The sequence below is a fragment of the Carcharodon carcharias genome, chromosome 3 (assembly GCF_017639515.1).
Source record: "Carcharodon carcharias isolate sCarCar2 chromosome 3, sCarCar2.pri, whole genome shotgun sequence".
NCBI lineage: Eukaryota > Metazoa > Chordata > Chondrichthyes > Lamniformes > Lamnidae > Carcharodon > Carcharodon carcharias.
Genome location: NC_054469.1, coordinates 64,802,210 through 64,824,779, shown reverse-complemented (window position 1 = coordinate 64,824,779; position 22,570 = coordinate 64,802,210). Strand labels below are relative to the sequence as shown.

The 22,570-nt window shown below is 45.2% G+C and overlaps 1 protein-coding gene across 1 annotated transcript in view; it reads left to right on the top strand.

The window, feature by feature from the left end:
• The first annotated feature begins 11,680 nt into the window (after nucleotides 1-11,680).
• Nucleotides 11,681-22,570, top strand: part of mrc1a (mannose receptor, C type 1a) — a 202,376-nt gene continuing 191,486 nt past the window's right edge. Inside the window, exons 1-2 of the mRNA XM_041184946.1 lie at nucleotides 11,681-11,856; nucleotides 16,194-16,595. Coding sequence (XP_041040880.1) covers nucleotides 11,790-11,856; nucleotides 16,194-16,595 — 469 coding nt within the window. The 5' untranslated portion in view covers nucleotides 11,681-11,789. The remainder of the gene's footprint in view (nucleotides 11,857-16,193; nucleotides 16,596-22,570) is intronic.

Sequence of the window (22,570 nt, the reverse complement as noted above, 5' to 3'; positions counted from 1 at the left end):
TCGTATTCTAAACAGAAATTTCAAAATGGTTTGTGGTAACATATGATTTAAAAAGAAGCAGTCAAGATACCTTACAAGTGCTTCACATTTTATGGAATACTCTAGATTCCTGGTAGGAATTATTTCCATGTCCCCTCCAGGTCCATGCTCTTCCCTAACTATAAATTGCTGCTGAGTTCTCCACGCAGTTTTCTGTGAAGTTTACTCATTTTCCTATGAAGTTTACTCAGTTTGCTACAATGTTTACTCAGTTTACTACAAAGTTGTAATTTCAGATGATGGTTTCAGAGTTAGTTCCTCAATATTTATTTATAACTATATTCTGAGCTACTAAAAATGAGTCTCCTCTCTCCCCGATGATTTCTAACATCATTTGGCAGTAAGTTATGCCAAAAACATCAACATGTTGGCATAATGGAGGAAAAAAGAAAATTACTGATACCAGATATGTTTTCTTGTCTCTTTAAATTACACATTATGTCACAATGAAACACACATCATAAAAGCACATGGAATACATTTTAGTTTGTGTGCCACAGATTGGTTTTCCACATTGGAATTATAATTTCGTCCTTTTGAGCTTCGTTTTTCAAGAGTGTTCCTTCATTTTCTCTCCTCCCCTTTCTTTGTCTATCCCTGCATCCCTAAGGGAATAGGCTGTTGGCTGCATTCCGAGACTTTCATAGATGTTGTTCTGTATCTGAATGTGAGGAAAGCCTTACATGTGGCCCTGAATGAAGTTCATGGTCTATACAATAGCCCAAATTTTATGATCAATGACAAAGCAAGGGTGTTCACTGCTGACTGCAAAGAAATGTGGCCGTAAGATTTAGCAATCTCTGTGGTATGGACTTCCTCTTTCTTAATAGCAGTTTATGGGCTGGATTTTCAATTGCCGGTTTGGTTGGAATAGAGTGTAGGTGCAAATTGAAAATCCCATTCCTAGAGAATAGCACTGAATGTTGCTGCCTCCAGAATGTGACACAATTTTCAGCTGTGGTGGGTGGGGGAGATGTATAGAACAAGGAACCTGGAGGAGATGTTAACCAAGCAGGGAGGGTGAGAATGCAATTTTCAATTGGGAAATCAGAGAACCCGAACAGTCTGCATGTTAGTTCACTACTGTTTGATTCAATGCAGTGAGAAAAATTGAAAATATTTGTTTAATGAGGTGAAGGATCTTGAGATTTGGGGGATCTTGTGCCGGATCATGCGCATTACCTTTTATTTGGCTGTTTGGACACTTTTGAACATGGTGAGTCTGTTGTCCTCCCAGGTGCTGCATTGCCTCTTCTGCAAAGCAACAGCAGGCCCCATCATGGCTGCCATCTGCATTTGCTGCTTGTGTTCTGCAGGAAGCTCCCATGTCCTAGTAATGCTTAATGGATACAAATGTGGCGCGTGACCAGGACGCGGAAATTATGAGCGTCGATTACTGGTCATAAATTGAAAATCAAGCTCTCAATATATTGCCTAGCCAATGGAATCTCTTGGTGCGTTGCAGCAGTGATGCCAGTGAGTAGCTCAGCAACCAATCACCTTGAAGTATTCACACACAGCAAATCAGCAAGTTGAAAACTCTTAGGCCGAGGTTTCTGGCCCCGTTGTGGTGGGACCTGCCATGGGGGATTCGGTGATTCAGCCAAAAGTCCATTGACTTTCGATGGGACCAGACGATCCTGGCTGTGGGCAGGGCTGAAATACCCTGCCCTTAATATCTTTCAATTTTAACTTAAATTTCAGATGGTGAAGTAAATTATCTTGATTGAATTAAGATAGAAGCTAAAAGAAAGATTAAATTATTTAAATAAAATAAATATTTTTTGAAAAATGTGAAATTTATTATGGAGAAATTTGAAATCATACAAATATTGGATTAACTTTAGGAGGGTTTTTACAGAAACACTAAGGGTGGAATTGTCCCAGATTTGCACTAGGTGCGGTAGCAGGCAGATAAACCGACCTTTTACCCATTGGCCGCAGTGGTGGCTTTTTACGCTGTATCGTTCCAAACCCCACCGCATTAATTACACATTCTCAGGAAACATGCCGTTTCCATGGTGGGCGGGCTCTCATTTGCCCACCATGCCATCATCTCACCGCTTCATCACGCCGGTCGCCTTATTTAAAGTGCAGCCGCGCTCCCACCTCTGAGTGCTTCCAGCCCATGACTGTTGCAAAGAAGACATGGTCCTGAAAGGCAAAAAAGACTGCAGCCCCCAGAGACAATAACATGTCCTTTTGGATGCAGTGGAGGCCTGCCATGAAGCCTTCTACCTTGCCCTGGCCACAGGATGGGCAGCATCCTCACTAATCCGGCTTGGGAGTGGCAGCAGTGGTCAGCATCAACGCCTTTCAAAAGAGAACAGTCACCTAGTGCCACAAAAGGATGAATGATCTCCTCCATTCCACCAGGGTAAATCACTTTTCTCATCACTCTCAACTCACACATTCACAAACCCATCACACATCCTAAGGGCCCTCATTCACTGCCAGTTTAAAGGACATCACCATTCACTCTCTCACACACACTTTCATTGTCCTCATCCTGTCCACAGAATCACTTACCGCCGACACATGCCAGGCATATTTATCATCTGGCCTGGCAGGCATGCTGCTTACACTCTCTCCATCTCTTTTGATGCAGTACAAGCTGGCACACAACAAGAGAGAGAGGTCGCAGACTGGTGGGGGAATGCCTGACATCAAGGTCCTCATAGACTTTGAAAACAGAGCCATCCAGCTAGCCAGTGAGGATCTAGACCGGTCCTGTGCTGGCAGTCAGGTCGGCAGTGCCCTACCAAGTGAGGACCCAGCAGTGCAACATCCATTGGACAACAATGCAGTGAGTAACGTGTCCTGTTTCACAGGCCACTGTCATGCACCAATTATTTCTCCTTGTTTTTGCAGGCACATCTGCCAAACAGTTGACGGAGTTCACGAACCCGGGACTCCAATCAAGCCCCAAAGGTATCTCTGAAGAGGAAAGTGAAGGCACCCTCCTTAAAGACCCATCACAGCGCTCACCCACACCCTCCACCAGCACAGAGACACATACCTCAGTGGGACCCAGCTTTAGAGTAGCCTCGGGATCACAATCTGGTGAGCACATCGCACTTTCTGACCCACAGCAAGTGGCAGAGGGATTTCTCAGGTGTTCGGCGCTTGGAGGGCTGCTGAAGGCCAGAAATTTGCTGAGTCCGAGTCAGATGACGAGCTTCTGGACTCAGTCATGTCACAGTTGCTGGAGCTGCAAAGGCAAGCTCGGGAACATCAGGAAGGGACGTCTGCTGCAATCCTCAGATTGCAAGGCACGATGGAGGAGTTGTCCGCCTTCAGGCTGAGTATTACGCTGGCATGCCAACGTACCAAGGTCAGCACTGCTAGGATGGTGGCCGCCATGGAGACCTTGGTCCATGACATCATTCTTGCACTGCTGCGCAGGCTCAACTCCATTGCTGATGCCATAGCTGGCCTCCAACAGTGTGTACATGAGATGGGTGCCGGGTAGCTCGATCTCACTCCAACTACACCTTCTACTCAAGGACTCAGCCAGGGGACTTTGGGCACCCATATGGAGGAGGATCAGTAGGTGCACACTCCGGGGCCAACCACCCAGGTGACTCCGGGACTGCCCAGCCCATCCAAAACTCCTCTTCCTGTGACCTAACCAGCTCCTGCTCCACAGATCGAGGAGAGTGCCAGTGCCACACAGCAGGATCCTGAAAGCAGGCCAGGGCCTTCCAGGCCTCAACCCTTCAAAGGACGCCGACCAAGGTCATCACAGACAGGGCATAGCAGTCAGCAGGCTGCCTCCACCTCTGCTATGGATGGCCAGGAGCACCAAGACGGAGTAACAGAGTTAGGAAGGTTAAGAAGATGTAACTCTTTCGAGTACAAACCTGTTTCCATCTGTTTTAGATGAAGTTACATTGTTTTATAGTTCGCCATTGTGAGATTTGAACTCTTGATTTCTTAAGCTCCCATTCACCATAGCTTTGCCATTGCGAGATTTGAACTCTTGATAATCTTTTAAATGAAAACCAAATCAACAAAATTGGGATAAATCAGGCACAGCCCCTAATTCAGGTCAGCTGTAAAACCAAGAACAAAGTTTAAAGGAAACTTACAAACTTTAAATCAAAATGTGATTAAAGGGGTCAACAAAACACCCCAGTCCCCACGGTGCCCACCGAGCACGGAAGGCCTCGAGAGTGCCAGCAGACACCGCGTGCTCCTTCTCCAGGGACATCCGGCAGTGAACGTAGCCACGGAAGAGGGACAAACAATCGGGCGGGACTCCCCCGTCGATCGCCCGCTGCCTGGACCTGTTAATGGCCAACTTGGCCAGGCCCAGGAGCAGGTTCACGAGGAGGTCCTCCTCCTTCCCGACCCCCTTCCGCACCGGGTGCCCATAGATCAGGAGCGTGGGGCTGAAGTGCAAACAAAACATCAATAAAAGGTTTTTCAAATAACTAAAAAGGGAGTGCAGTCTACAACACCCTATCTATACATGGTCCACGGACTCCACAAGACCGCAAAAAGGGCACGTGTCCTGAGAGTCTGTGAACCTATGCATCCTCTTATTATAAGGGACTGCTGCATGCAACACCCTCCAACCCAGGTCCCCGATAGAAAGGGGGAGGACACCTCCGTAGAGGGCCTCCTAAAGTAACTCTTTCAAGTACAAACCCATTTCCATCTGTTTCAGATGAAGTTACATTGCTTTGCCATTGTGAGATTTGAACTCTTGATAATCTTTTAAATTGGGATTTGATAATCTTTTAAATCTTTTAAATACTCTTGATAATCTTTTAAATAAAAAAAAAGAAAAAAAACTCAATGACCATCTTTGGAACTGCAGTTTTCTTGTGCAGGAGCTGGAATTTCTATCAGTCAGTCAAAGGATAGTAACTCTTTTGAGTACAAACCCATTTCCATCTGTTTCAGATGAAATTACATTGTTTCATAGTTTGCCATTATGAGATTTGAACTCTTGATCTTGGGGTTACAAACCCAGTACCATAACCACTTGGCTATTTAGGCCAAGCTTAGTTACACAGCCTGGGCACAGGTGTTAATCATTTGTACATAGTGTTCACTATTGTCAATGTCAAGAAAACCTAAGAATCTCTATAATGTTATTGGAAATTATTTTAAAATAGAGTTCTAGTGGGGTCTGTGTCTATTTGTGTGTGTGTGTCTGTATCTTAATTGGATTATTACCAGCTGGTCTAGAGGCTTCAATGTATAGAAGAAAAGTAGGTTTGAAATGTTAATTTGATAAATTACAAGGTGAAGTGTAAAGGGGGCAATTTGCATTTTTAAATAAACCATTCAAAAGAATGGGCGAAATATCACACCTAGCCAGAGGAAGCCCAACAATGTGTTTACTTTTTCCAAATCTTACTAATAAGATTGGTGTTATGAAGGGATTTTATTGTTAGAAGAAGTAAAGTTCAAAAAAGCCTAGTGATACAATGAGAATTTGCATTTAAAGAGGAAAATATGTATAAAGGAAGAGAAGGCTGTTGGTAAAAGATAGAGGAATTCTAATATCTAAAGCCTCCAGCATGTAAGCCTCAAGCTGCTGTCTGCAAGGACCCAGAACTGAAAGAAACTCATTTTGAATTCAACTGACCAGGGTGTGCTTTGCCAGGGGTCTATTTAAATCCATGTGTTTTACTGTTGCGTTAACGGAGGTATAGCTGAGAGTCAGATTAATTAGGGGAATTTTTTTCTAGAAGTTATTATCATACTAATTTCTAGCCATATATATGTGCTTACAATCTTTTAATTAATAAATATTTAATTTAGTTTTATAAAAAGCTCTTGAGACTTACTACTGAATTCAAAGCCTGCATCTTGAAACATACAAATTGCAAAAATTGGTTATGACAGTTGTTTCAAGTTTCCTTCTGAGATTTGAACAACTCAGCTGTGTCATAATAGTCAATAAACTCCCAAGAATGTCTCCCTGCCTATGGCTCCTTGTTCTGATGAGCAGTGTTCGTGTCGCTCAGATGTGAAACCTTTCTGCACAAGATAAAGGCAAGTGTCTCAGTCCAGAGCCTCTTCCCTGTGCTTTGTGCAGCCGTCAGACCAAAGTGATGTTCCGGCCTCACACACACTGGACACATTACTGATACCTGCACCTCGATGGTTCTTGTCATTGTTGCCAGAATGTCATGGGCAGGCATCATAGAGTTCCTTCATTCTCTCTGTGTGCTCTCAGCGCCTTTCAGGTGGGAGTGGCTCCCACCTCTTCATCATCTGTGACCAGCGATTCTATGCTTCTGAATGGCTCAGGTGCTGAAGGCAGGCAAAGGAACAGATGCTTTTAAAGTTTCCAGACATATCAAACATTCTCAGAGGCTAGGTGAATTTCGATGGTGTGTCCTCAATGCATGTCGTCAGCATCCCCCTGCAATCGAGTAACTATTAGGGCCTCCACTGCGTCTCCACAACAGAAGCATTCTCAATAGGGTATGTGTGCTGCCATAAGACAGACTGGAGTCAAACAATCACAGATGCAATGTGAGGATCTTATGGTGTCTCCTCACATAATGTCATCATCACCCACCACAAATTTAGCAGCTATGAGGTCCTCCCAAGTGTGCCTGCCTCATCTGGCCAGTGCAAGTGCCTCATCCCCGTCAACATCTCCTTCGAGGACCACTTACCCTCATCTCTGTCGAAGTTCTCCTTATTGGAGGAGACATTCAACTCCTGCATCTCGTCCTCAGCCAGCTCCTCTCCCCATTGCAGCGCCAGGTTGTAAAAGCCGCAGCAGGTGATGACAAAGCGTGACACCCTCTGTGGACTATATTGCAGGACTCCATCAGTCTGGTCCAGACAATGGAACTTTATTTTCAGAATCCCGATGGCTTGCTCCACCAAGTTGCAAGTTGCATGAGCCTCGTTATACCTTCGCTCTGCTGCAGTCTGAGGCTGCCACACGAGTATCATCAGCCACGTCCTCTGGGGGTAGCCCTTGTCCTTGAGGAGCCAACCCCGCAGCCTCCATGGATCCTGGAGGACGTCAGGGATTTGTGACTGACTGAGAATGTAGGTATTGTGCACACTCCCTGGAAACATGCACAGGCCTGCTGGATGTGCTTGTGGTGGTCGCACACCAACTACACATTCAGTGAATAGAATCCCTTGCTGTTGACATAGTTGACCGTGTGTTGCAACAGACATCTGAGTGCCACGTGAGTGCAGTTGATAGCATCCTGCCCCTGTGGGAAACCTGAGATCTGGGCAAATCCAATCACTCTTTCATCCAGGCTGTACTGGTCCCGGGTGAAATGCACAAAGTTGTGTGTCTCATGAAGATGGCATCCGTGACCCAATGGATGCATTTGTGGGCAGAGGCTTGTGAGATCCCACAGAGGTCACTTGCAGAGCCCTGAAAGAAGCCACTGGCATAGAAATTGAGCACTGCCGTCATTTTCACAGCCACTGGCAGTGGATGCCCTCCATGTCCAGGTGGCACCAAATCCTGCAGTAGCTGAAAAATGTGACCGACCATTTCCCTAGACATGCGCAGTCTTCGGCAATGCTGGTTCTTGGTTGTCTGCAGGAATGAAATGCGGTGTCTATAAACCCTGGGTCTAGACAGGCATTGACTGGTGATGGCTCGCTGTGGCTCTTCGGCAGTGTGTGTGGGAGCCCCTGTCGTCCTTTCTTCCAGAGGGTGCTGCTCCTTCCTCGGCGCAGCCAGGTACCTCAGTCACTCACTGTACACCACGAGGCATAGAGCTAGTTCACCAGGCTCCATGATCCTGCCATACTCCTCTTGTAGGATGAAAGAGAGAGATGCGTGGGTTAGCATGGGTATACTAAGAACATCTCTTAGTTAAGTCCGAAGGTCCCTTAACGCATTCCGGAGAATTCATGTATCCCCATTCCTTGTTTAGCACAAACTGGCTGGAACATTACTCAAAATCAGATAAAAAAGGAAATATGGTCTGTGGTATAGCTGGTTAGCTCGGTTGGCTAGAGTGTGCTGCTTAACAACACTTAAGATATTTCTTGGGGCCTCTCTCTTCCACTTGTTCCATTGTGATATCGTGGCATTATGGAAAGATTGACAAATGTAGGGATGTGTGGAAAGCCATGGTTAGCAACCCTCAAGGATACTGCATGAAGGGAATGAATATATTCAGTGAATATTTTTTTGTTTGCTTGGTAAATATAAAACTCGGCTGTGTACAACTGAAGCTGAGCTTCCTTCACTTTGTATTCCGCCCCTTTGATATGATGACCAACATTGCAGTAGCCTTTTTAATTACTTTTTGCACCTATGCATTAACTTTTAGTGGCCTGTGTACTTGTGCAGGGAAATTCCTTAACTCATCCACAATTCCCAAAGGAGAATCTTCTCCCTGTCGGGTGGGCCTTTCGGGAGCAGGCAGGGGCGGGCGCAGACGCTCACCCGATGTCATCGCACATCATTTTACATGTCGGCGTGTGAGGCCCGCCCCCGCACACCAACGAGAAAATTCTGGCCCCAGTCTCTGTTATCTTAGAATATATTTTGCATCATCATTCATGGATCCAAAGTGGATGGCATCATATGTCCTCACTTTGAACTCAGTCTGCTGCTGTTTCCCTATTCACTATCTTTGTCCCTTTTGCAACTCCCTGATCCCATCCACAAAATTTCCCATACGTCCTAACTTTGTGTCAACTTCAAACCTGGATATACAACTCTCTTATCCATCATCCAAGTCTTCTAGGTGTATGCTGAAGAGCTGAGGTATCAGTAAGACGTCCAGAGAAAACCACTTCTCACATCTCACCAATCTGAATTTGATCTTCTTATCTCTACAGTATCTCTTACTACCCAACCAGTTGCTAACAGCTATCACAAGGTTACCTTTAAACAATGACTCACTTAACTAAGCCACCAGAGTAGTAGGTATGTGAACTATCGTATGACTTATTAGGTTCCTCGGCAGCCTCAGATGAGGAGAAGGAGGTGGTATGCCCATTGAACTTCAGTCTGTATAAATACACAGCAATATTTCAGGCTTTGTCAGAGGTTGTTAAGCAGCATTCATTATCTAGATCAGGGGTTCCCAGCTAGGTGTCCACTGTCCCCTGGAAACACCAGAGTGTTTCGAGGGTTCTCCAAAAGTTTAGTCCATTGCCATCTCCTTCCCACCCGTTCTCAATGTCTGCATCCTGAGTGTCACTCGCAGTATGCAGCTCAATTTCAAAAAATAAAATAAATAATGGTGATTTAACAGGCGGATATCTGTGAAGGAAGCCTCTATGAAAAAATGGGGGAGGATTCCCACAAGATATGGGAGATGAAGCAGATGATAGATGATAATGGAGATCTGGGTGAATTGAAGCTGAATATACCTCTGCTCTGGATAGGTTTGTCTCTCCCTGTAAGAAAATAACCACAGGGTTGACAGATCAAGCAGAGGATCAGAGGGACCCTGTGTGGCAGCGGAGGTCCAGAATGTTTACGAAGAAGGGTGTCCATGGCTGGACCAGGCAGGGCACATTTAGGAAATCGAAGATACATCCATGCCTTGACAGAATTGTTGCTCAGCACCAGCAACAAGCTTCACATTAAAGTAAAACTAAAACAATAATAAATATATTTGTTCAATTGTATAACTAATTTTGGTAGAGAAAAATGACTCATGTTACAGGGGGTCCGAGGAATTTTGATAACACAGGAACGTAGAAAGTAGAGTTGAGGCCACAACCGGATCAGCCATGATCTTTATGAATGGCGGGGCAGGGTCAAAGGGCCAAATGGCCTACTCCTGCTTGTATGTCTTATGATTCTAAGTTCCTAGGAGTGGTTCCTCAGAAGCAAAAAAATAGAGAATCCCAGGTTATTGTTTTCAGTTTTCAGTTGCGTTCCAATTTGCAAATCAGCTTTAAATGTTTAAATGGGCAGAAAGTTTTGCTTGGCAGGCAGGCAGGCGCCTGACCCGCTTGAGCATGAAATGACGTGCATTGACGTCGGCCCAGAGTGCAGATATCAACACGCAGTCACACGGTAGTTCGGTTGGCGGGCGGGCGCCGGAGTCAGCTGCGTACCCGCCAACAATTAAAAGGCCTGTTAAGGCCATTAAGTAATCAATTAAATCAAATTTTTTGCTGCCCGTCCAAACTAAAGGTTGGCGGGCAGGCGAAAAGGCCAAGCGAAGCAGCATTTGCATTTTTTTGGAAACCTCATCCACGGGCGGGGTTTCCAAAAGCAAATAAAAATAAAGTAAAAACTTTAATTTTTAATTATTTACATGTTCCTGCTCATGTGACAGAATCACATGAGGGGACATGTTTAATTACATTTTTATTTTTATAATTTTTTTTTACATCTCATCTCCCTGAGGCAGCTCTGTGCCTCAAGCAGATTATGCAGCACTCACTCGCGCGCATGCACTAAGTTCACGCTCAGCCAGCTCACACACCCACCCATCCCACCGCCCCCCCCCCCCCGCCACACACATAGGCAACGCTCAGCGCTGCTGCTCACTTTTCATGCTGGGTGGGCCTTAACTGGCCCGCCAGCGTGAAATTGCGGTGCTGATCGCGGGCGGCGGACGGCTTCCCGATTGCCCCAGCCGAGCCCGCCCGACCAGGGCAAAACTCTGCCCAATGTTTCTGAGAACCTGATAGAATCCTGCGGCCTATTGAATATCTGCTAATTTATTCAATAATATTAATTCATACTTCAGCTCCTATTTTTTAAGTTTAAAATATGTAATTTTATTCTAAAAGGTGATTCCTTTTGCTTCATGAATAAAATTTAAATTTCACAGAAACATGGCCTCTTGTCTCATTTAGCATTTTTTTCCTTGCATCACCATAAGCTTATGAACTGCCTAGATTAAGTGATTCATTTCAAATGGATAAACACCTACGATATTGAAGGTGAAACTCATATTGACAAACTAGCTCATATTTTCACTAAAATCCAGCTAGGGACGCCAAAAATGGGGTATGTTGGTAAGTTGCACACTAAACAGAATTAATGTACATAACTGTCTTAAGTGCCTTAAAAGGGTGGATTTTTTCTCTTCAAGCAGTGCTGGAGCAGACCTGTTACACCAGCCTCTCACCTATTAGTGCAGCTGGCAGTGTTTTTGCCACAGATTCTATGTGCCTGTCCAAATATGGTTGAGTATGTTTAAGCAAATTGTTAATGATGCTGTGAGATAATACAGGAGCGCACATAAAATCTTTAAATAAAGTTGACATTGGAAACTTTTGTGTGGCCCCTCAATACCAATTCTACACCTCCAGCAGCATTGTCACTGGAGAGAAAAATCTAGTTTTTTATCTTCAGTTTTTAAAAAAACATTTCTCATTCCTATTTCCCACAGATTTGGAACGAATTTCACTTTGGTGCGATTTTATTTCAATTTTTGTGAAAACCACAATAGAACTGGAAACTCAGAAGGATCAGAAAAGTATCACGGTGTCTTTTCTATAAATCAATCATAGGGAGAAAGTTCAAAAAAAAGTCTTAAAAATTTTGCTGCGCAAATGATGTGTATCTCATCCCCTGTGACAGGGTAAAGGAAGAGAAATGTAAATATGAAATAAAGCTGATGAAAGCAAATTTTCTTGACGGGATTCCTGTTATTGACTGCCTGTCACATGACAGGATATTCTACTTGGGCATCTGTACTTATCAGCTCAGTCTCTGCTAGGAGTACTTTTAATTAGGAGTTTCCTTTATCACCAACTACCTTCTTTTTAGGGAAAGGAAGATCATTCAAAACCTTACCACCTTCATAAAAAATAATGAAATGTCTATGATGTGTGGGTTTCCGTTTGCTGCTTTACTTTGTGTTATCCAAACCGTCACGTGCGGAGGTAAGTTATTTATGTTCTATTTCTTTTGGCACTTTTTACTGTAGCTCGTTGAAACGTTTGGAAATTTTAGAACCTGAGGATTCCTCTTACAACTTTCTTCTCCAACTGTTTTTGCATATTGGGGGCAGCAGCTACTTTAGCTCAAAGCTTGCTTTACATAACTTAATATCAACACTCTTACTAATTGGATTGCTGTTTCAGAGACCCCATTCAAGCGAATGCTCTGTATGATCTCCTTTTGAGGTGTAAACTTCTATGATTCTATAATTACTCATTATGCAACAATTTTTGCTAGTCTACGTTTAAAAATTCTCTTCTAGTCAGTTTTGCCAAATGTAAGAATCCATGCAAACGTTTTAGACTCAGTACTTTTCAGGAGATGGTTCAATTTACTGTTATCTTTTGGAGCCAAAGAATGTTTATCAGTGGAAGCCGCCTTTGTTCCGACACTTACTCTTGAAAGTAAATAACATTCGGAACATATTCTTTATACGGGCTAGAGTAATGTTGATTTAAGCACAGGCTGCAAAATGATACATCTCACAGGCAGGCTTCCATTTAATAAAGAGGAGGCTTACATTTAATAGAACGATACTTTAGTCATTATACATTATACTAAAAGAAGGAAATATCTGACTTGACTGTGCCTGCATCTGCAAAGACACATAAAAGAATGAATGTTACAGACATGAAATGTTTATCAATCAACCTCTGGATGCCAGATGAAAACAAAAATGACACCAATCCAATTATTAAAACTGACAGATGGGATTTTAAAGAAATTTAAAAAAATATACATCTAGTATATTATAGAAGATGATAATGTTTCCTGACATTATTATATTTGCTTTTATGTTAAATATTACCTAGAATCAGAAAAGAGTTTTGAGTGGGATGGTAGAAAAATAGTTGAAGTGTATGAAAAATCTATCTAAAGCCTTGGCAGCTGTGGGCAGTTCAAATGCTGACTAGCTATCAGCATTTCGTCAAACATCATACAGTTGGATTACTTGCACATCTTGTTTAATTTCCCTGCGAAGTTGCCTTGAGAGTAATGAAGATGCTGAAATTTCTGGTTGTGTAAAAGATTGAAGTGCTGCGGTTAAATTGTTTTAATAAATCTTGTATGATTAGTCTTAAGTTGGGTTAGCTGATGGCATGTCACAGGAAAAGAAATGAGCTGAAGAGTTAAAACATGGTCATTTTTCATACAATGTTTATGGCACAGAAATAGGTCACTTGGCTGTGCTGGCCGACCCAACCTAATCCCACCTTCCAGCATTTGGTCCATAGCCCTGCAAGGTTATGATACTTCAGGTGCATATCCAGACATGTTTTAAATGAGTTGAGTGTTTCTGCCTCTACTACTCTTTCAGGCAGTGAGTTCCAAACCCTGACAACCCTCTGGGTGAAAACATTTTTCCTTATCTCTCCTCTAATCCTTCTACCAATCACTTTAAATCTATGTCCCCCAGTCATTGACCTCTCTGCTAAAGTAAACAGGCCCTTCCCATCCACTCGATAGGCCTCTCACAATTTTATGCATCTTAATCAAATCTCCCCTCTGATTTCTCTGTTCCAAGGAGAACATCCTCAATCTATCCAATCTTTCCTGATAGCTGCAATTTTCCAGTCCTGGCAACATGCTCTTAAATCTTCTCTGTACCATCCCTGGTGCAATTACATCCTTTCAGTAATGAGATGACCAGACCTGCACACAGTACTCAAGTTGTGGCCTAACTAATGACTTATACAGCTCCAGCATAACCTCCCTGCTCTTATATTCTATACCTTGGCTAATAAATGAATGGATTCCATATGCCTTCTTAACCAATTAATTGACTTGTCCTGCTACCTTGAGAGATCTGTGAACATTTACTCCACTTCCTCTACATCTCCTACTATCCTCCTACTTATTGTGTATTCTTTGGCCTTGTTTGACTTCCCCAAATGCATCACCTCACACTTCCCTGGGTTGAATTCCATTTGGCTCTTTTCTATCCACCTGACCAGTCCATTGATATCTTCCTGCAGTCTGCAGCTCTCCACCTCCCTATCAACCACGCAGCCAATTCTTGTGTTGTCTGCAAACTTCTTGATCATTCCCCCTACATTTAGTCCAAATCATTGTTATCTACCACAAAAAGCAGGGGACCTGGTACAGATTCCTGTGGAACCCCGCTGGAAACAGCCTTCCAGTCACAAAAAAAACCCATCACCAATTACCCTTTGTTTCCTGCCACTGAACCAATTTTAGATCCATCTTGCTACATTCCCCTGGATCCCATGGGCTTTTATTTTTTTTTAACTAGTCTGCCATGTGGGATCTTGTCAAAAGGTTTCCTAAAATCCATGCAGACTATATCAACTATACTACCCTCATCAATCTTTCTTATTTCCTCAAAAAATTCAATTAAATTTGTCAGACATGACCTTCCCTGAACAAATCCATGCTGACTATCCTTGATTAACTTGTGCCTTTACTAAGTGACAGTTTATCCTGTCCCTCAGAATTGATTCCAATAATTTTCCCTCCAAAGAGGTCAGACTGACTGGCCTGCAATTATTTGGTTTATCTCTTACTCCCTTTCTAGTCAAAGGTACAATGTGAGCAGATCTCCAGTCCTCTGGCACCATGCATGCATCCAGCAAAGATTGAAAAATGATGACCAGACCCGCTGTTATTTCCTCCCTGACTTCTTTTAACAACCTGGGGTACATTTCATCTGGCCCTGGTGATTTACCCACTTTCAAGGATGCTAATCTCCTTAATACTTCCTCTCTCCCTATGTTTATCACATCCAATATTTCACAATCCTTCTTAACTCCAAAGTCTGCATTGACCCCTCTTTTGTGAAGTCGGGTGCAAAATATTCATTATGAAGTGTTCCCACATCCCCTGCCTCCACACATAGGTTACCTTTTTGATCTTTTATGGGCCCTACTCTTTCCTTAGTTATCCTTTTACTGTTAGGGGAGAATTTTCCGCTTGTCAGGTGGGCACATGCCCAACCTGACCTAGTGTAAAATGGCGCGCGATGACATCAGGCGAGTGTCCTGATGTCATTGCGCACGCGCGCAATATTTCGATCGGTGGGCGAAAAGGCCAAGTGGCCTTTGCAGTTTTTAGGAAACCTCATCCATGGGCAGGATGAGGTTACCAACAGCAAATAAAAATAAAATTAAAATTAAAAAATGTAATTAATAACATGTCCCTGCTCATGTGATAGAGTCACATGAGGGGACATGCTTTATAACATTTTAGAAATCTTTATTTTTAATGTTTTAAACTGTTCATCTCTCTGAGGCAGCTCTGTGCCTCAGAGAAATTTTCAAAGTTCATAATTGCCCTCGTCCCCACCCCTGTCCACCACCTCCCCATCCCACCCCACAGACAATGCTGAGCGCTGCCACTCATGTTTCACGCTGGGTGGGCCTTAATTGGCCCGCCAGCGTGAAACTGCAGGCTGACCCCGATTGCGGGTGGTGAGCGTCTTCCCAACTCCCCCAACCTGTCCCCGCTGAACCTGCCCAACGAGGGAAAAATCCCCCCCTTAATGTAATGAGAGAACAATTTTGGCTTCTTGCTTTTGCTTGCCAATATTCTTTCATGCCCTCTCTTTGCTTTCCCAATTTCTTGTATGATTTCACACTTCCACTTTCTATACTCCTTTCAGCTTTCTGTAGTATTGAGGTCTCAGTGTCTGAAATAAGCTTTGCTTGTCTGCTTTATCTTATCCTGTAAGCTCCTTAGAGCTCCAGGGGGCTCTAGATTTGGCTGCTCTACCTTTTCTCATTATGGGAACATAGTTAATCTGAACTCCTTGATTCTCCCCTTTGAATACCTCTTACTGCTCTGATGCTCATTTACCTTCAAGTAGCTGTTTCCAGTTCACTTTTGTTAAATCACTCCTCAGCTTAGTAAAATTGGCCTTGTCCCAATTTAGGACTTTAACTCCTGTTTTATCTTTATCCTTTTTCCATTATTATGTTAACACTAACTGAATTATGATCACTACCACCAAAATGCTCCCCCACTGTCACTCCTTCCATCTGCCCAGCTTCATTTTCTAAAACTAAATCCAGAACTGCACTCTCTCTTGTTAGACTTGCTACAAACTGGCCAAAAAATGTCCTCCTGAATGCACCTTAAGAATTCTGTTCCCTCCATTCCTTTCACACTAATTGGGTAATTAAAATCCCCTATTATTACTGCCCTACTGTTTTTGCTCATCTTGCTGTGTTTGAATCATAAGTAACCAATGAATTATTAGGAGTTCAGCTGAAATAGTGAGAGATAAAAGGAAACATAACAATCTTTCCTGCTTGTGTTTCAGATCCTAACATCTTTTTAATATACAATGAAAACCATGCAAAGTGTGTGGAGGCAAGAAGTGAAAAATCTGTGGTAACAAATACTTGTAATACTGCTGCGGAGTCACAGCAATTTAGATGGGTTACTGGTCAGAGACTCATGAGCGTCAAGTTCAAACTGTGCTTCGGAGTTCCTAGCAAGGTAAACTGGGTTCCAGTAACTCTCTATCCGTGCAATGAAACAAGTGATCTACAGTCATGGAGATGCAAGAATGACACACTCTTGAGCATCGAGGGGGCCGATGTCTACTTCAACTATGGAAACAGAAATGAGAAAAATATTATGCTGTACAAAGGATCAGGATTGTGGAGCAGGTGGAAGGTTTATGGCACCAAAAATGATCTTTGTTCGATAAAGAATGAAGGTATGGAAAATGATCAAACATCAAGGATTAAAGAAGTTATTTATTGCATTAGTGCATGTACTTCCTAAATGCGTGAATGTATATGTGACTGTTTGTTAACTATTTTCAGTACCCATTATAGTATTTATTATCTGGAATGTTAATTAATATGTTTGATTTCATCTTGAAGTTTACACAAAATTCAACTGGAATTTTATGCCCCTCCCCACCAGGAGCAGGCTGGCATTTGTTGACATAAAATTAGGTGGGATGGTAGAGGGACCATTCCTTTGGCATAACCGCCTCCACTGGTATTTTAGTAGTGATAGTGCGGGTGTTGGATGATTCCCAACCCCCAATCCAAATGAGGCCCTTAAGTGGCCAATTAATGGTCATTTAAAATTATGTACCAAAATTTCAAGCTGCAGCCTAACTCTCCATGAAGAAAGAGCAGGCTGATCTTTACTTTAACAAAATGAACCTACTGAAAGGGTCCTCTGTGGTGACAGCGTCTATATAATGGAATGTTGAGTAATGTGAGTGCAGATGTTAGCGGTTCATCTAGAACAGCAGCCAACACAATTATCCCGGCCTGATCTGAGGCGATGGGGCTTTCATCTGCTAACTGGAGGGCCAGCAAGAACCCCATGCTGCCTGTTTAGGAATTAATGCCTCTCAGGCTCTTAACTGGGCAGTGTTGGGCCTTCCCTGGGATAAAGAACCTTGCCCTCCAAGAGCTGCTGGCCAGTCAGAGGCTGACAGCTGTGCATTGCTCAGCAGCGCCACCAGTAGAGTAGTGGTGCCTTCAGTTAATGAACCCACCCGCGAGGCCCAGGATCAGTGAAGGACCACAAGCCCCAGGTGAGTGATGGCGGGGTGGAGGGGGTCGTGGGTTGGGGATTTCAGGGGTAGGAGGAGGGGATTTGACAGCAAGGGCGGTGGGTGCCTTTGAATGTGGGACCATCCCCTGGAAGCTCTCAAGCATTGCTGGGCGGAATCATCCGTGCCTGCTGGCATCGGGTGTGTTTAGTGGCATGAGCAGACAACATGGCGAGAAGGTCAAAAATCAATTCCGTGACGTCAGGAAACCAGTTTCCGATCATCCGCTCAACCTGCCAATGGCAGGCCGCATTTTCCGTGATCGGGCATTGGAAACCTCATTTTAAAACATCAGCATTTCATAAGAAGGCTGACCTGCTGAACTCATCCAACCCCCTGGATCGTTTGCCCAGTTGGCAGGAAAACATGCCGGTGTAGAGCACGTCTTGATAAGTTGAAGTGCAGAAGTCAGGGCTTACCGTCAGGGATTTGCTCACATTGCGGACATCCGAGGAGCAGAAGATGTTGGAGCCTGGCAACAATGGGATCCTGGTGGAATCTCCATGGCATGCTGGATGGACTCTCTTGGACATGGCTGTACTGAGAAGCAGCTCACGGAAGTTGGAAAATCACTGTTGATGCTCATAACGGATGATGGTCAAGGGGGTGGGAGAGGAAAGTCAAGGAGCGACTGGGAGAGGAAGAGGTGTCGGTGGGGTGGGGTGAGGTTGGGAGGGGGTAATTGAATGTGTCAAAGCTGAGATTGGGAGAGGAGGAATGAAAGTGTCAGGGGAGAGGTTGTGAGGGGGGAGGGAGTATGGGGGGAGGAGGGGTAACAGGGAGAAGTTGGCAACCGGGGAGGTAGGTGTAAGAAGGGTGGAAGGTGTAAGGGAAAGAGTTTGGAGGGGGAAAGGAGTGTGGAGAGGGGAGGGAGTCTGGGGAGGGAGAGGAAGGAGTGCAGAGAGGGGTGGGAGTAAGGGTGGAGGAAGAAGTATGTCTGAGGGAGTCAGGAAGGGGAAGGAGTTGGGACATTGGTGATGTTGGAGAGGTTGGGGAGGGGGTTGGGGAGGTTGGGGGTGGGCAGGGAAAGAAAGATACTGTGGGGCCCGAAGAAGAGGTGAGGTGGTATGGAGGGGGCGGGGGGATGGGCAATGGTGGAGTGCAGGTGGGGAGCAGGGGATGTGCAGGTGTGAACAGGCATGGGACGGTTGTGCAGGTGTGAACAGGCTTGGGGGAATGTGCAGGTGTGAATGGGCATGGGGGTGTGTGCAAGTGTGAACAGGCATGGGGGTGTGCAAGTGTGAACAGGCATGGGGGTGTGCAAGTGTGAATGGGCATGGGGGTGTGCAAGTGTGAATGGGCATGGGGGTGTGCAAGTGTGAACCGGCATGGGGATGTGCAGGTGTGAATGGGCATGGGGATGTGCAGGTGTGAATGGGCATGGGGGTTATGCAGGTGTGAATGGGCATAGGGGGGTTGTGCAGGTGTGAATGGGCATGGTGGGAAGATGGGAAAAAGGTTTTGAGGGAGGGGTCTGTGGTGTCAACAGCTGAGTCCTGGGGGGATACTGAGGGAATTGTTGATAGGAAGGGATGGTGAGGTTTAGCGGGGGCATTGGGAGCCAGTAGGGTGGGAGGGTGAGGGCTCAGCGATGACGGGTGAAGGGGCAATTAGAGTTTTTGGAGGGAATATGGAAGGAGAAGTGGATTCTGGAGGTTGACAGAATGGGGTGGGGTGGGTGGGTGTGGTGCAGATCTACTGTCCTCAGGTGGGCTCTTCTACAAGATAGGGGTTCTGGGAATTCGTCAGCACGGGACAGTAGGTGATGGGGGTGGGATGAAGGGTAACTGAGGGAAGGTCAAATGTTACACTTGGGGGTCAATGATTATGGAGGGGAGGGTGTGGGTCACGGGAGAAGGGGTGAAGGCACCTGGAAGGTAATGAAAACCATGGCCACTCACAATGATGAAGAGCTGCTTGGTTGAGATCTCCAGATGTGAAGGGCAAAGGCTCAGTGTACGCGGGAGATTTCTTGCACATGGGTCACAAGGACTCTGGCAAATACCTTTGCCTCCCTGCACATAGTGCACCAGTGCAACCACATATGAAATCAAAACTTCTTAATCTTGTGTCCCTACCAATTCTTCTAGGTGCTCCCCCACCATCCATAGCAGGATTGGAGGCAGCCTGCTGAGCCAGTTTGCCCTGATGTCTTGGATGACCTTGTTGGCCGTTCTCTGGAGAGCCGAGGCCTGGAGGGCTCCGGCTTACTTTGGCTGTCCTGCTGTGGAGCAGCTGCTCCCTCTGTGGTCACAGAGCATGAAGCTGGTGGGGTCACAGGCAGGGGGTGCGTTCAGAAGAGGGACCCTTAGAGAGTCCTGAATGGAGGTCTCAGGGGTTTCCAACAGCCGCTCCTCCTCCCTATGGGTGCCCGAGGGCCCCTGCCTGACTCCTTGGGGGAAGGGGCACCTGGAGGGAGGTTGAGGTGCCCCATCCCACTCTTCTGCAGCCACTGCAAAAACTCACCCATGGTTAGAGTGATGGAGTGCAGGTCTGCACACATCTCTGTAGAAATTGGGCATTCTGCAGGACCAGGTTCTCTATGGCATCCACCATCCATGGAAACCTCAATGCGTGCACATATCAGCACCACTTCATTAGAGAGCAGGTGGACAGACTCCTCTGTTGAGGGCCTCCAACACCTCTGCCTGATGTTCCCCTGCCTCTTGCAGCTTCCCCAGCATCTTGTGGACGGCCCATCCCAGAGACTCTTCATCCAACTTGGACGTTGCAGATGCCTCTTCCCCCAGCAGTCCTCCGAGCGACAGTGAGCTTGGCTGACCCTGCCCCCTCCTGCTGTGGATATGTTCGATGCAGTGACCTCTAGAATGTGAGACCTGGCCTGAACTATGTGTCAAGGTGTGTGTCTCTGCACTGGTGGAGGATGCAGGTGACTGCGGTGATGCCTCTACAGGTGAACTTTCTTCCTCCTCCCCAAGGTCCTCGGTATTCTGTGATCTGGATGAACTGCTGGACAGGGCCTCCTCTTGTTCCCTTGCTCTCTCCCTGTGAGTGAGAGAGGAGAGAGTGAGTGCCTGCATGAGCTGCCTCCAACATGGAAGAACACATGGCTCTTAATGACAACATTATTCATGGATCTTTACTGGATGAGGCCGCCCGCTGACTGATCCATCTCCGCAGGCTCGGTCTGGTTCCTCCTCAGCCAGCGGTGCTGCCCGCTCCTTGAAGTCCGTGAAATGCTTGAGGTCAGGCCAGCCCCCTCCTGTCTTCTCTCTCTCTCTCTCTCTCTCTCTCCTGTTGTGCCTCAACATTTCCTGCACAAAGAGAGAAGGTGGGGTTGAGAGCAACTGGGTTTCATGTATCTTTCTCATGCTTCCAGTCTTACAAATAATCCATTGGATTGTATGCCATCTAATTGATGCACTGCGGGCTGCTCACAAGGATTCTGGGGCAGTACCATCCAGAGCATTAAGACCATACAGATTGAAGGATAAGGCTCACAAAGGCATGTCATTAGCTGTGCTTGCTGGTGTCCTTAATGCCTAACCCCCTTCCCCCAACATCCACCCCACCCCCGCCACCACACCCCCAACAGACAGCATCTGAGCTATTTGGCTTCTGCACCTGGAGACTAGATGGACAGCAGTGGGGCTATGAGGTATCACCTTATCACATTGATTAGCTCTTTTATGCATGGGCTGCATGGATGGTGCCCTTGCCACTGAGGCCCATGTCCCCTGTATCATTCAGTGAGGCGAGTGTGAGCTGTTCACTTGCCCTGGCGGAGTGAATGAGGTCATTCATCCATTGCCAGTGTTGCTGTATAGTACTCTGGTGGAGACCCTCGGCACTGACCTCCCTGGAGACTTCCTCCCATGCAGGGTTGGTCTGATGACTCAGCCTCCTCCTTCCATCCTTTGGGTAGAGGACACCCCTCCTGGCCTCCACTGCAATGAGCAGGAACGTGTAACTGGGGCTTTGGAAATTTGGGGCTGGAGCTCCTAGTGGGCCATCTCCTCCTTCAATGGTGGTTAAGTTGATGTCCGGGTGCCTTTTAAATATGGTGCCTGGATATGATGGCAGGGAATACACCATCCAGCCTACCCTGCCACCCGAAATGTCGGGAAGCCCCCAAATGCATAATTTATTTAAGCCAGTCTTGTGTTATACGGTGGGAATTCCCAGTGGCCTCCACAATGAGAAACACGGGACTTAGTCGCGGAATCGAAAATTCTGTCCAAAGGGTCCATATTGAAGCATTACCTTATACACCTCTCTTTAAGGCAAAATTAAACATAAGCTAACATGACATATTTGTCACATTACCATAGCTGAATTTGGAGTACAGATCTAAGGTTCTAATGTTTCAGGAGAGATAGGGAGGTACAGAAAGGAGGATTAGAGATGGGGGTGAAAATATTAACAAAGGATTGTGCCTCTAAATGATTGTCAGGTATCAATTAGAAAGGTATTAAGTTCCCCTTCTTAAAGGGGAATCATTTATAACCTGTAAGTAAAACAAAAATTTGAAGGTGACTTACAAATTAAATTAAAATTTGATTTGGTTTGGCAGGGTGTTTGTGGGGCTAGGGGTGTTGAAGTATCCAAGTCCGTCTACATCAAAAGATTTTGTCACAGTGCTAGAATTTGTAAGGATTTGTACCTAGGGAGTTGTATTAAGACAAAATTATATAGGCTAAAGTTAAGAAATAGGAAAGGAGATGGTGCAATTCTCAGTGTGCATTTTAAGCTACTAAACCATGGAGATGAGAGGGGACAATTGTAGTTTTATCTTGAGTTATGGGTTCTCCTTCCTCATCTTGGATGAAATGCTTGGTCTGTTGTTCTTACATACCAACAGAGAGAGGCAATTATATTGAGTGCTTTTGTAATTTTAATAATCGCATGGTAGATCAGCAGTAGTAAAAATGTGGAATACTTTTTGAAATGGATCCTGGACTGCTTCCTGGATTTGGTATGTTTATAGCCCAACAGCATGTTAGGAAATGAGGCGCGACAAACAACTGACATGTAGGCAGCAAAACAATTGGGAAATAGTGGCTATAACACAGTTAGATTCAACTTAAAATAGGAAATGACAATGAGTTGGGTGCTGGTATGGAAAACAGCAAACTTCAGTGGGCTTAGAACTAATT